Source organism: Apodemus sylvaticus, chromosome 15, assembly GCF_947179515.1.
Source record: "Apodemus sylvaticus chromosome 15, mApoSyl1.1, whole genome shotgun sequence".
In the NCBI taxonomy this organism is placed as follows: Eukaryota; Metazoa; Chordata; class Mammalia; order Rodentia; family Muridae; genus Apodemus; species Apodemus sylvaticus.
In genome coordinates this window covers 66,503,837-66,518,345 of record NC_067486.1, presented here as the reverse complement: position 1 = coordinate 66,518,345, position 14,509 = coordinate 66,503,837, and the positions used below count along the sequence as shown (strand labels likewise).

Below are 14,509 nucleotides of genomic sequence, written 5' to 3'. Positions count from 1 at the left end.
AAAAGTAGTGGCTTTTTTTCTTTTCTTTCTTTTCTTCCTTCCTTTCTTTCTTTTCTTCCTTCCTTTCTTCCTTCCTTTCTTCCTTCTTTCTTCCTTCCTTCCTTCCTTCCTTCCTTCCTTTCTTTCTTTCTTTCTTCTTTCTTTCTTTCTTTCTTTCTTTCTTTCTTTCTTTCTTTTTTTTTTTTTTGAGTTTTCGAGACAGGGTTTCTCTGTGTAGCCCTGGCTGTCCTGGAACTCACTCTGTAAACAAGGCTGTCCTTGAATTCAGAAATCTGCCTGCCTCTGCCTCCCAAGTGCTGGGATTAAAGGCCTGTGACACCACTGCCATCATGTGGTGTTATTCATACAAAATGCATGTAGTCTGACTCAGAGATGCCCCTCAGAGATGGAGGGAGGGAAGAGGAAGGAAGGAGGGGAAGAGAAGGGAAAAGGAGGGAGTGGTAGAGAAAGAATGAAAGAGGGAGGGAGGGAGAGAAGGAGAGGGAGAGGGGGATAAGGGGAGAGGAGAAGAGGGAGAGGGAGAGAGTATGCTAGGTGAAGTCTGTTGGGGGGGAGTAGGGGAGAGGCAGGGATGGACAGCTGGGGAGCCTGGTTTTATTTGAACAGCAGAGGGCAGCAGGTAGTAAGGTTTCCTGAAGCCATAAGAAAGAATTGCAGAGGCAACTTCCCTCCTTCCTTCTGGATTTTTCTTCAAAATGGGACAACAGTGAGTTCAGGGGAAAAGTTACAGGTAAAACCAACCAGCGTTGAATAACAAACTGAGTTTGAGGAGAGCTTGATGACCCCCCCTCAGTTAACGCCTCAGAGTCTGACTCAGAGAAAGCAGGTGAAATTCTGTCGGGAAACCTGAAGATGACCTGACTTTATTTTGGTTTTTTTTTTCTGAGTCTCTCATCACCCAATCACAAAACACTTCCACACTGCACACAAAGGATGCTAATGGGATAAAGATGGCGGATACAAGCTCAAACTGAACGCCCCTAACTATCTCAGAGCTACTAATCTGAGTGCAGGGAAGGAAAGGGATGCTAGACAACATTTAGTTAGAAAACTAACAGACAGTAAAAGGATGTTTTCCAGGTTAAGGATAGCATGGTGATAGGGCACTTGCCTAGCATATGTGAGGCCCTGGGTTCTATCCCCAGCACGACACAAAACCCCCTAAAACTTTTCTTCTGCATGTGCTCCTAGGGTTGGGTATGATTTCTGGCTTGAAGGTTTAGCTACTCATTATTTCAATCTGACTAGATCAGACAATTTCCCAATTATTTAATCATTCATTTGTTTATTTAGAAATAGGGTTTCTCTATGTAGCCCTGGGGGTCCCAGAACTCACTCTTATAGACCAAACTGTCCTCAAACTCACAGAGATCCACTTGCTTCTGCCTCCTGCTCCTGGGATTAAAGACATTCACCTTGACTCAGCTTCAAATAATTAAAAAAATTTTTTTTAAAATTTTAAGTGTGTGTGTGTGTGTGATATGCATGCGAATGCAGGTGCCCAAGAAGGCCAAGGGCATTAGATCCCCTGGAGCTGGAGTTACAGGAAGCTGTGAACTGCCTTACATGGCCTCAAACTTCAGTACCCAACTCTCCAGCTCCCTCCAAACCGTTTTTTCTTTTTTAAAATTATCTTTGCGGTTGGAGAACCTGGTCTGTCTGTGTGCTATTGATTCCTTGATTTCCCTGAGGTTTGCTCTGTGAATCACTGAGGAATGTATGCTGAGCTTTGCAGGTGACCTTTGGTTGTACATGGATGTTTGTGTATACAGGTAAGTGGGAGCGGTGGCTGTGTCTCTTCTAGTGCTACCCCCTTAGGGAAACTCCTAGGTCAATGGCACTTGCACGCTTGTGAGTGTACGACATAAGGAAATGGGCCAGACCTACCAACTAGGGGGGAGGCACCTCAGGACACACATGACTAAGAGCTCAACATGGATGCCAGCCCAGGAAAGCAATTCAGACATTTCCAACTAGTGTCAAATAGACTGACTCTCATGGCTGCAATGGCTGAGTGCCTGAGTCACTGGGAAAGGGTGTGCCCAAAGACCTGCAATTACCCCAGCAGTTAGGGGATTAGAAAAGCTGTTGAAGAAGAAATTCTCCTCTTACAGCAGCTGTGCAACAAGGAAGGGCCTGAGCCTCTGCAGGACATAGGTCAAGCTGAGGACACAGGTGAAGCTGAGGGGGGTTTGTCTGTGAAACTGCCCCTGGCTGTCCTGAAACTCCATTTAGACCAAGCTAGCCTGACTCACAGAGATCCACCTGCCTCTGCCTCCCAAGTGCTGGGACTAAGGGCGTGTGCCACTACAGCCTGGTTGAGAGGTGTTAATGCTTGGATTGAGATGTGCCTAGGAGGTTTCTAAAGTGCAGCTCTAGCTGTGTCTATGAGGGCGTTTCCGGAGATGATCTATTGGGATGGGGAGAAGGCTGGCTCTGAATGTGGGTGGCACCATTCCATAGCCTGAGTGAAGGCGACAGCCCTCTGGTGGGGACACTCCATTTCTCTGTTTCCTGGCCATCACGAGGGACCAGCCTCCTCTCCCATACACTCCAGCCACCACGAGCTTCAGCCTCATCTCTGTCCCAGAGCATCAGGGCTGAAGGAACGATGACTCAGAAAGCTCAGAAGCCGAGAGGCAAAGCAATTCCTCCCTTTGCGGTAGTTTTTCTTGGTGACTTGGTCAGCGACATGACTGACATAGGTGAGCAATGGTGTCCTCCCTGATGGCCAGAGCACAGGGTGGAGGGCTATCTTGTTTTAGCTAAGGTCCCTTAGGACACCCATCCGCCCTTATAGGGAATCAGAACAAATCTGGGCAGGAAGAGAGGGTCTGGCTGCCAAACACATCAGATCCATTACAAAGCAAATGTTTTGTCAAAATGACAGGAATGTGACGCTTCACTTTCTTTTTCTTTAAAGAGTCCTTTTTATGAATTCTGTTATTAAAATACAAACACAGGCTTCAGTGGAAACATACTGGCAAAGCCAGGAGGCCAGTCGCCTGGCAGGGGTGTCGAAGTTTCATCTGTGTGGCCAGGTTATTTTGAAGCTCTGAATCTGGGACGGGGATACCAGAGCGTCCGAGGCTGGAGCGACAGGCTGCCTTTTCAAGGATGGGATATCTGGGGCCTGAAACTGTGGGTTGAGAAGAAAATCCGTGCCAGCCAGCTCAGAACACTCACCATCCCTAGACCTGAGCGTGGTCACTTCAGCCGCCATTCCTACCCCCACTCAGGCGTGAGTGGACTGCACCTTTGCCAGTGTCTTCTGTCATGGTCTCAATGCTTTGGGAGGAGGCTGACATGGTTCAGAGCCAAGTCCCCTGACATACATTACCCCTTAGATCTACATGGTGTTCAAAAGGCTACATGCCAGTGTCTAAAGGCCTGCACACTAGGGTCTGTGTAAGCCGCCTGCAGAGAAACCCAGAGCTCAGGAAAACTAATCGGCCCAAGGTCACAGAGCTGCCAGGACCCAGAGTCCAGGCTTCGCTGGCTCAGTCTCAGGGGGTCAGTCCCACTGGCTTTGTGCGGCCTCAGTTTGCATCATATTTCAGCCTCGAGAAGCCAAGACCGGCTCAAAGGAGAGCCCTATGGGCTGAGCTGGACAGAGCAGACATCCGTACAGGGCAACTGGCAGAAGAAGGTAGCCTTCTCGGTTCCCAGAAACTGTTTTAGATTAAAACCAACCTGGAAAGGCTGTGTTCTAAGTCACCACAGGATGGTGTGAGAAGGGGGAATAACGGCCGGGGAAACCGAGCAACTAATTCAAGGGAATGTCTCCTTTCCTTTTCTTCGCTTCTTTAAATCAGTGTGTGTGCGCATACGTGGTCATGAGCATGTGCTTGTGTGCGTGTGTGTACGCCAGAGGTCAGCTCTGAGAATCTTCCTTGACTATTCTCTGACTCATTCTGACTCATTTCTGACACAGGGTCTCGCACTGAACTGGGAGCGCACTGATTCAGCTGTGCTGGCTGACACAGGGATCTTATCTGTCACCTCAGCTCAGGGGGTTACTGTTGCTATGGATGCCACCGTGTCCATCTCTTTACATGGATGCTGGCGATCAAAACTCAGACCATCCTGCTTGCATGCCAATCGGTTTACCAATTAAACAATGCTACAGCTTTAAAAATTGTTTTGTGGGCACGTGTTTGCCTGCATGTGTATATGTGTATGTGTGTGTGTGCATGCACGCGCCACATGCATGCCTGGTGCCCACAGAGGCCAGAGCGATCCCCTGGAACTGGGGTTATGAATAGTTGTGAGCCACTATGTAGGCGTTGGGAACCTAACTCAGGTCTTCCGGATGAGCAACGAGTGTTCTTCACCACTGATCCTTCTCTCTAGCCCTGAGTTACTTTTTTTTTTTTTTTTTTAACTTCAGCTTCCTGTATGAAAAGTAAAAGAGCCAGGGAGATGGGAGGAGAGGGGAGCACTCAGAAACGAAGGCGGTGATGACCGAATAACTCGGGGGAAGCTCTTTCCTGTCCCTGGCTCTTCCAACAGAAAGGATGCTTACTTAGGTTATGTTCACTGTAAGGGACAAGAGGAATCCACAAAAGCACAGGCTCCCAAGGTGCTGTTGAAAATGCTACTTCTGCCCTGATTAGAAACATCCTCTCCAATTAGCCTCTTTTTTGTAAGGGTTTAGCCTTGCCGCCTCCCAGAGCCCTTCTCCACGATGCACCCTCATTAGCTCCCTCAGCCACAGAGCTGGCAACTGAGAGAGAGGGCAAAGCCTGCAGGGGTGGTGGAGCCTTTCTCACTCACAGATCAACCGCTGCCAAGAGGGCTCTGGAGCTTTATTGAAGACGTTAAAATGCATGTCGTTAATTAGGTTTGATGTAAACGCTAGGAGAATTCTGATCCTCAGAGATAAAGACCCAAGGCTGGCAACTGGCTCAGAGTTTTCAACCTCACTGAGTGATTCGGGCAGGTGGAAATGTAGGGCTGAGGAGCTGTGAAAACCCAGGCATGACCTCCCCAGCTTTTCAGAGGCGGTATGGATGTGGGAACCTCTGGGCAGCAGCTATGAGTCCAAAGGGAAATCTAGCCCAGGCCAGAGAAGATGTCAGTTTCTTAGAGACAGGCCCTGGCTAGAGGCAGATGCTGGGCCTGGGTACTCAGGCCCCAGCTCTAGCCTGGAGTGTCACTTGTAGACATGGGGGTGGTCATGGGACTGAAGAAGCTGGCAGGCAGCCCCGTGGCTCTAAGCCCAGAAGAGCTGTTCTCAAGAGACCCCAGTGTTTCATTTTTATCCTCATTTGGAATTTTTTTTTGCATGTAAATTTCTTTCACACATCATGTCCCCATTCGTCCCCTCCCCCACAAGGGTGCAAGGGAAGGCTCAACTACAAGCATTCATTTCTAAAACAGTTCTCCATGTGGCGTGGTGACAGATGGAGAGATGGCCAGGGGATGCAGGGACCTTGTGCCCGTCATGCTGTGGCCGGCGGCATGGCCTGCAGTGCTGAGAGTGCATGGTGTCTGTGAGAATATCCACGTGCACTGGTTGACAGGAAGGAAGGGCTGTGCCAACAGCCTCCCTTACTGTAAGCGGCTGGTTAAATCTGAGGATCCAGTGTGCCGTAGTCCTTAAATGGCTTTCAAAGATAGCCTATGTCTTCCTAGACTACTGTGGAGACTCAATTATATGCCGGGATAGGATACATATGTCATAAAGACCCAGCAAACTGCCCCTTGAAGGAATACGATCCCCAGTGGAGAGAAGGTAGAGGGTGTCTTGGTGACATCATTCTCCTGGCGGCAGATGAGTCCGCTTACAGGGACGGACACGCTCTATCAGGTCAAGGGTGGTTGGTCGGCAGGGCAGAACCTTCACATTTGGAGTCCAGGCATGGGGCATGGGAACACAGTGCCAGGTTTTGGGGTCCCAGGAACAGAGGCTGAGTATATATAGGACTAGAGGGGGCTCCTTCTCGGCTCAGTGAGAGCACAGAATATGCTTCCAGAAGACAAGGGTGAAGTGGGGAGCTCTGGGAATAGGTTCCAAATACCACCTTAGGGGCAAGAAGCCTGTCGGACGAAGCACAGCCATGTGGCTTTCAGCTGGGCTTCGGCATGTACTGGCAGCAATTTTTGTCTGCCACCTCTGCTGCAATAAAGTTCCATTTTCATGTCACCCATGTTTAACAACTCGATGTTCGAGATCCCACATGCTTTTTGTCTCTGAAGTCACCAAGCCAACATCGGAGATGGCGGCTACCCTCAGGATAGCGACAGGTTCAGAGGAGCTCATGAACCACCCTTGGGAGGGTCAGCATGGAGTGAATGCCAGGGGCATCTGGGGCAACTGCGCCGGATGCCCTGGAGCAATAGGCAGATTCGCATATTCCCTGTCTCATTTAGATTAACTGAACTGTCTGCCTACAGTTACCATAGGCGAAAGCTTTCTGTTCATGTGGCAACACACCTGGGGGCTTTCTCCTGCCATCAACAACACCCTGATGTCTTCTTTGCTTGGGTAGCCATAGCGTCTCTCAGGAAGTTAGCACACTCAGTCCACAAAGAGGCTACCCAGCTTTGAATATAACAACCTTAAAAATGGGTTTACTTCAAAGCAGGGCTAAGGTAGGTGTGTAGGGGTGTGTGTGTGTGTGTGTATTCTTATCTAAGTATAGAATGAAACATCTGACTAGACCAATTAATTTTCTCAGTGGATGGCAACTGGCACACCCTGTGCATTCACCTCTTCTCTAACAGGGTAGGGAGAAAAGATTCCAGTGTGGGGATCGCACTCTTCTCTCTCTACCCTGTCAGGTCGGAGCTAGACAAAGTCCCAAGGTGCCTTGGGGCACAGATACCTGGCTCTTAATACCCCCCGCCCCCCAGTCTGGTTTTCGTCTACTTGCAGCTGACTCCTCCAGTACATGCCAGCAACATCTAGACACGTTAGGTGATAAGGCACCATGGGTGTCACAACAACAGATGTGGGGCAGATGTTGACAGGTGTGGGACCCAGGCCTGCTGGTGCAAAGAAAGCAGCATCAGGGTTCCTCCTGCCTTCCCCATCTCTAACATGCATTCAAGCTGTGAATGCCCCCACCGCTTCCTTCCACAGCAGAGTGCTCTACGGACCCACACCTGCCAGATGTGGCTCTGTGGCAGACCCACACCCACAGGGTACTGCTTTATTTGGGCAGAGCTCCCATTTCCAACCACCAGCCTCCTGGCTCAGCTCAATTCAGGCGGCTTCTTCCACAGCCGGCTCTCCCCTTCTTAGGCCACATGGTCTCTCATGGGTTTTTTAGTTGTTTTCGTAATATGGTGGAGGACTTATTAGAGATTATGCCAAATAAATAAATAAATAATAATAATACCTAGCTAGGGCTACTTTAGGGCTACATACAAGAGAACCTACTATTGTTATATTAAATGGACATGGTATCAAACTGTCTTCTAAATATTTATCTTTGTAACCATAGATCAGTGCTATTCTCTGAAGTCTTTCTTTTTTCCTTCCTTCCTTCTTTCTTAGACAATCTCTCTCTCTCTCTCTCTCTCTCTCTCTCTCTCTCTCTCTCTCTCTCTCTCTCTCTCTCTCTCTGTGTGTGTGTGTGTGTGTGTGTGTAGCCCTGGCTGTCCTGGAACTGGTTCTGTGGACCAGGCTGGCTTTGAACTCAGGGATCTACCTGCCTGTGCCTCCCGAGCGCTGTGCCGGGATCAGTGCCTGCTAGAGAAGCTTCCCTTCTGCATAGGACAGAGAGTGGTTAACGTGTAGATCCGCAAATGATCAACGTGCTGAGGATGAGCGACTTCTGAGTGACCAGCCATATGTGAGACATGCACAGTACACATATTGCCCCCGCCCATCCCCAAGATACTGGGAACACTCTAGAGAGGGGACAGAGAGAACGCAAGATCTGGAAGATGCAGAGGACTCGATATGGCTGCTGCTTCATGAACTCATAGCTCTGGTTATCTGCACAAGATCAGGCCTGACAAGGTTATAACAGGAAGAGGGGAGGGACACATAAAGCCCCATCCCTAGCTATGGTGCTATTGTCATTGCTGGGGTGGGGGTGGGGGTGGGGTGGGGTGGGGTGGGAGTTGTCCTCGTTTCTTCAGTGGCATAGTCACTGATACGTTGCCTGTGCTTGAGTGAGGAACCCAATTAAGTTCAGCAGGTATAAGAATAAGACAAACACTATGACTTTTTGGGAAGAACGGGGTTTGGAGGGATTGGGGAAGTAAGAGCAAAAGGGGGTGCAGATGTGATAAGAGTATATTCTACACATGTATGAACTAGTCAAGCATACATTTAAAAACTAAAGCGATTATTCTGCATTAGAGGAGATATATAATTTTTAGTATTCTGGTAGGGATGGGACACAGATTTGGAGAAAGACATTTCAGTCTCTCCCAAAAGTCTAAATAGCAAGGCAAGCTAGGATATGCTTGCTCTGATTCTCCAGGGTTTGTGGGTTTGTGTGGTAATAGACTTGGCAATGGATGTTCAAGATGGGAGATACTATTCCAACTCTCATATGCACCCAAACCTGGGGTGTGGGAAAGGTCTACCACGTTTTCCTGCCTCACTGCATCTAGACCAAGGTTCCAAGAGAGAGGCAGTTAGGTGGGCCTTTTCGCATGATAGCCATAGCCACTGGCCCTGTCTGGGCCCTGGGAGTGGGCAAAAGAATGCCTGACTTAATCCCTTCTTGCTTTCTTCTTAACCAACTACAGTTAACACAGTAACTAGGAGCCAGGTCATCCAGAAAAACCATGGGGCATCGAAGGACTAGAGCCTGGAAGATCGAGATGAAGAGAAAGGCACAGAGGGGAAGAGGAAACTATAAGGAGAGAAAACTATAAGGAGAGAAAACAACAAAACAGAACAAAACAAAACCCAACCACTGGGCAGCTTTTATCCTTCCGTGGTGTGCCAGCTACCAATTACAGCTGTTTTCTATGAAAAAAAAAAGTATTCTATGTTTCTAATAATTAAGTTGGGTATTTTCTACATAAAGCCAAACCTTCCAAGAAAGAAAACATTAAGAAAGCATTCAAGAGAAAAGAATAAGGTTTTGCTTTTAAAACGATACCAAAGTAGAGTTTCCTAGCCAAATAGAAGTGAATTCAGGTTTTGTTTTGTTTTGCTTTAGTCTGGATGGAGCACCTTGAGATGGCCTCACATTACAGAAGCATGAGCCACCCTGGATTCTAGTGAGGTCCCCGTTAGAGAACACACCAGGAAAAGGCAGTCAGTATAGGAAATAGGACAACATAGCTGCTTCTACCTCCATACTAGTATTAGGGTCAAGATCATCACACTCTGACTCCTCGGAACTGTTCGTCTCCTGGGTTGGCAGCATGAAGAAGGGGGAGAAAGAGAACACAGTTAGAACACAGCAGTCTGGCTAGCGGGGCACATCAGAGAAGCACGGGTTGTGGGAAACCAGGCAGAGAAACAACCAGAGGCTTCTCAGGTGGGGCGTGGGGCATCATGGCGGCAGCATGCTCCCTTGGAGGGACTGCGGACACCTGTGACCACACCAGGAAGAGCAATGCAGGTGACTGAATGAAGCACGAGTGCCGGAACTAAAGTGTCCACCCCAGTGAGGCTGGGCTCCCCAATTTCTTTTCCCCAAAAGGATCTTGAATAGGTTTTGGTTGCTCTTTGCTTGGGAAGGTAAAGTGCCCAAGAGATAATCAATGCGTGATTTTCTTTCTTTTTTTAGATTTATTTATTTATTATGTGTACAGTGTTCTGCCTGCATGTGTCCTGCAGGCCAGAAGAGGGCACCAGGTCTCATTATAGATGGTTGCGAGCCACCATGTGGTTGCTGGGAATTGAACTCAGGACCTCTGGAAGAGCAGCCAGTGCTCTTAACCTCTGAGCCATCTCTCCAGCCCCAATGCGTGATTTTCATTGTCCTAAGGCAAAACATTTCAGAAGGGTCACCTAACAAGGTGGATTATGATCACATTGCTTCTAGATGGGAAAAATGGAGGGTCTGCCAAGCTCATGGTTGATAGTTCAAAGTAATATAATTTAAAAACCGATCAGGGCTTCGCCAGTGTATCTCCTATTTTTCCCATGCACAGTGGGAACGTAAGAAAATCACTTACAGGTGATGTCTGGGGAAAAGAAATGAAACTTTACTAAGGACATGATGGACTTTAAATGCCAAACCTCTGCCTTCATGAGATCAGGGGTTTGGAGTGTACCCCTTTAGTCTGAATGTGCTCCCAAACCTAGGCTACTGAGTAGGTATCTGTGAGAGGTTTAATATGAGCCAAGCATCTTCCATTTCTAAGATGCTGCAGATAATTTTGCTACAAAATATCTGCTTTATCATAAAAAGAAAAGGAAAAGAGAGGTACTTACTTGAATTGAAGGTGCCAGGAGAAATAAAAAAATAAAAAACAGATTGATCTTGCATGCAGAATCCTGCTAAACTACTCCCCCTCTGGTCCCCACACTGGGCAGTGAATAAGTGGCCAATCCCCACCCACCCAAGCTTCCTGTAAGAATGCTTCAGGGGGAGAACAGATGACAGGGACCCAGTAGTGAACACCTTACTCACTTTAACAGAGACTTTGTTGCCCAGAATATCCTTGGGTTTACGAGGCCCTGTGGCTTCATTTTTACCCGTGTTCTCCACGTCTGCCCGCTTTCTCATGCGTAGAGTGTGCCAAGAGCATGACTTCCTGTTATACCAAAAAATGCACCAATCAAAATGGCAGGATGGAGCAGAGCGAGGCGGTGGGTGGGCTCACAGGAGACGCTCCAGTGAAGCCCCTGGTGGCTTCAGAGTCCCAGACTCTGCGTACCAGTTCCTGAGGTGGCTGGGTCTGACTTCACTTCTAACTGGAAGTGAGGGTGAACTTTGACCCTTCCTGAAAGTATGCTAATTAAAGTACAGCATCTGGAAGAAATGGGTGCCAGGTCACCAGACCCAGGAAGGTTTTCTTTGAGCATCTGATGAAGCCTCCTAGGACCGAGGTAGTGTTTTGACAGGGGCATGGTGAGTGGGATGAATATAGAATATGAAAGATAAAGGAAATACATTTATTCTGTGCAAACAAGCCACTGGCACCTTCTAGAATACCTCATATTATTATCTGGGGTAAGGCACTCTCAAGCACTGGGGGAGTTCCAGGAGTTTCTGAGGAAGTTGCCTTGGTAAGCAGAGGCGTATACCTCACACATGTCTGGATACTTCAAGACAAGGTTTCCGTGTGTGTCTTCCACGTGTGTTTGTGACTCTAGGGTCCAGTCACTAAAGGGTTCCAACTTCCCCGTTGGAAAAAGGCCCAGTGTGTGTTCCCAGGGAAGTGACAGTTAATGTTCTTTGACATAGTCTATCCCACTTGGGGGCTGGGTTCACAGCTACAGAACACAGGCTCAGCCCTTCAGTCCCACATCTGTCAGAGTTAAGGACAGCAAAGGCCGCGTCCTAAGCAGCATCAGGGACCTGAGCAGCAGCGGTGTTTCATGCCCGCGGGATTTGCATGAGTTAGTTCTTGTCTGGAGTGAGGCCTGTACTTCCTTCTGCGTCTCCTGGTTAAATATGAGGCTCCGCACACGGCACTCCATGAAGAGGACCTTCATGAAGGGAGAGGCAGGTGAGATTTAGAAGGAAAATACTTCAAACGCCTCTCCTCCACAGCACCCCAGAGCTACCAGGAGCTGCAGGAACCCAAGGTAGATGTTCTAGAAACATTTCTTACCTAGCATACAGCCTCAACAATCAACCTAAAGAGGAAAAGCCAACCATAACCAATCATGTCCTGGCATGCCCTGGGAAGTGGGATCCTTCCAAAGACCAGAGCTTGTCTCAGAACTCCTGACCAGAAGCTCCTCAGGACCTCCCAGAGCACCTGGCTCCACCTTCTCTACCCCAGGGAGAATCAGACATGGAAGACACCCCTGGATCGTATAACACTGCCGTCTTTTTTATCTCTTGTCTTTTATTCCCAAATCCACGTCCCTAGCTCCCCCGGGAATATCTTGAGTCAGGGACGTCCCTGCTGAAAAGAATCCCAAGGCAGAAGGTATAGTGTGGCTATCTGTGCACGTGTGGTGTGCACGCCTGTTTACTGTCGCCCTCTGGGCTCCCCAGTGTGCTTGGTGAGAACTGTTAAAAATAGCGCTGGAGGAAGATCGGAGGGGCCAGAAGCAGGAGAGGTTCGGTTTCAAATTCGTCTTCCCAGAAGAACACGTCACCACGGTTTGGGAGCTTCCATCTCTTGGCCACAAGCCCGGTGACTGATGTGGACACAGTTTCAGTGACATTTATGCCGTAGGCATCCCTGTGGTCACAGCAGGCCCAGGGAAGGGAGTGTGAGCGGCCTTTCTGATTGACACCAGCACCGCATTTAGTCAGTGGCTCACCTCCAGTGCCACCAACCCTTGGGAAGCTGTGGCTTGCAAGGAAGCCAAGGAGCTAGAGGTGCATCTATCCGTTCTCTTTGCTCTCTCCCCTGAGACCAAGACACCACAGGTGGAGGCGGGGAGGGTGGGCTCAGTGTCTGGGTGACGAGGGCACGCCCATTAAGAGCTACCTCTGTGAGGCTGGGTTACTTGGGGGGCTCTATGGCCTTTCTATCCAAGGTTTCTGAAATAAACATCTCTAGACTAGGACAGGTAGGGACTATTTCACTGTGGGGCCACTTCTGATTTCTGTGGTCACCTGGAGAGGCCAGGTGACATCAGTACCTTCTATTTCCTGACAGAAAAGGGCCAAAGAAGGCCATTTCTGCTGGTGTTGCTGCTCTGTCACCTCACGGTAGTGTCTGGGACCCTCTCGTGGGTGACCGCGAGGCATGAGAGCCGTGAAGCTGTGAGAGAAGCAGGCTGACACTGGCCTATGCTGGTCACCCACAGACGTCAGCTCTGGAAGGACACGCGGGTGCTGGGAACCCTCTGGAGAGTACTGACTCTCTGTCATTCCCGCTTGCTAAAGTCAGAGAAAATCCAGAGGGGATGTTTAGAGGAAAGGGCAGGGTCCACGATTTAGCAACAAGGGCACTTTTGATACAAGCAAACAAAACAGAAACCAAAAAAGACCCACCCTGCCAATGCAGTCAACCAACCCACAAACTTTAGAAAAGGGAAAAAAATCATTTTCACACTCAAAGTCTGAGAATAATGAGATGGGGGTGAAAGGGTTGACTAACTTTTAACCTCATTAAAACATGCTCATGGTGAAAATTTATTTTACATATTTAAAATAGTACATTTAAAATTATTAGTTACATTACAGGTACAATGATAAACATTGCGGCTCCTTATATTGCACAACCTGACTTCATCCATAAGGGTTTCTTTAAATAGTGCAAAATGCTTTATACAGGAATGTGTTCAGAAGGGTTTTTGCAATTAAAATAAGAGGAATATCTTACAAATTACCATGAACATATATTAAAGTGACAAGGGAAGAGAGAAATAAAAATAAAAAGTTACAATCTGTACAGAGGAATTGCCATGGACAACCAAAAAAAGAAAAAAGAAAAAAAGAAAAAAAAATCCCCTTTCTTTTGGGAGAAGCAGCAGGCTCTGACCTGTCCAGGCCTGGCATTTGTGCTAAGGTCATTTCTAGGTGCCAATCAAAAAATATATATATATCAGTAACTTCATACAATATAAATAGAAGTCCAGTCCAGTGAGTCCCGTGGTGGGCCAAATGTAGCAACGGAAGGCATGCCTTTTGTCCCCTAGGGTTTCAGTAGGGTTCTTTTCTTAACGAGTAGGGGGGAAAAAGAAGGGGAAGATGAACAGAAAATTATAAACGAAAGGGAAATAAAATCCACCATCACCACCATCACCACCATGACCAACCACCTTGACCCCAGAGCGACCTAGCCTGGACACCCCGAGCTGCAGGCGGGCGGCTCCTCACCCTCATCCCCCCGGCCAAGCAGCAGCCAATTCCTATGGGGTTTGCATTTTGTGTTTTTCGGTTTTGACTTTTTTCCCCTTGAGCCCACATCCTCCTCTCCGGAAGCCATGGAAGCACTTACTTGATGCTCCCGTCACTACTCTCGGCCGCAGTTGTGGCTTTGGTGAGGGGTGCCAGGATGTTGCCTGGGACCCAGCCCTCTGCTGCTGGGGAATGGTCACTGGCGGGCTGGAACACCAGACACATGTTCTGCTGGTTGACGGCGAGGACCTGGACCACCTCCCCTTGGCTCACGCAGATTTCGTTCTCCTTCAGTGCATAGTAATCTTTGATTACAGCCATGGATGAGGTCCCGTTGCAGCCTCCCAGGTCGTTCTGCTAGGAGACAGGGGCGGAAAGCACACAAACTCAAGGATGGTGGCTCGCACAAGCTCGCTGGCAGGATGGAGGGCGAGCAGAGAGAAGCAGAGCACTCCCAAGTGAGGAGATTTTCGTAAACATGCTCTGCAAGCACATCTTATAGCAGTACAGTTCTTTCCCCAAAGCTATAACCAAAGTATTTATTATAACGGTTTCAGATGGTGCCCGGAGAAAGCTACGGACACACCTTCAACTGGAGGCTCCTTTCTAATATG

The 14,509-nt window shown here is 48.5% G+C and overlaps 1 protein-coding gene across 10 annotated transcripts in view; it reads right to left on the bottom strand.

Moving 5' to 3' along the window:
- LOC127665874 (kalirin-like) overlaps positions 1-14,509 on the bottom strand; it is a 108,181-nt gene that overhangs the window by 21,872 nt on the left and 71,800 nt on the right. For 4 of the 10 annotated variants that reach the window (XM_052158478.1, XM_052158470.1, XM_052158472.1 and 1 more), the window contains 3 exons: positions 13,996-14,252; positions 10,557-10,680; positions 9,267-9,326 (listed from right to left, as the gene is read on the bottom strand). In XM_052158478.1, the coding sequence (XP_052014438.1) occupies positions 9,267-9,326; positions 10,557-10,680; positions 13,996-14,252 (441 nt within the window). Of the gene's footprint in view, positions 1-9,266; positions 9,327-10,556; positions 10,681-13,991; positions 14,253-14,509 lie in introns of those variants that run through there. The other 6 variants (XM_052158480.1, XM_052158475.1, XM_052158477.1 and 3 more) reach the window with 3 other exon arrangements.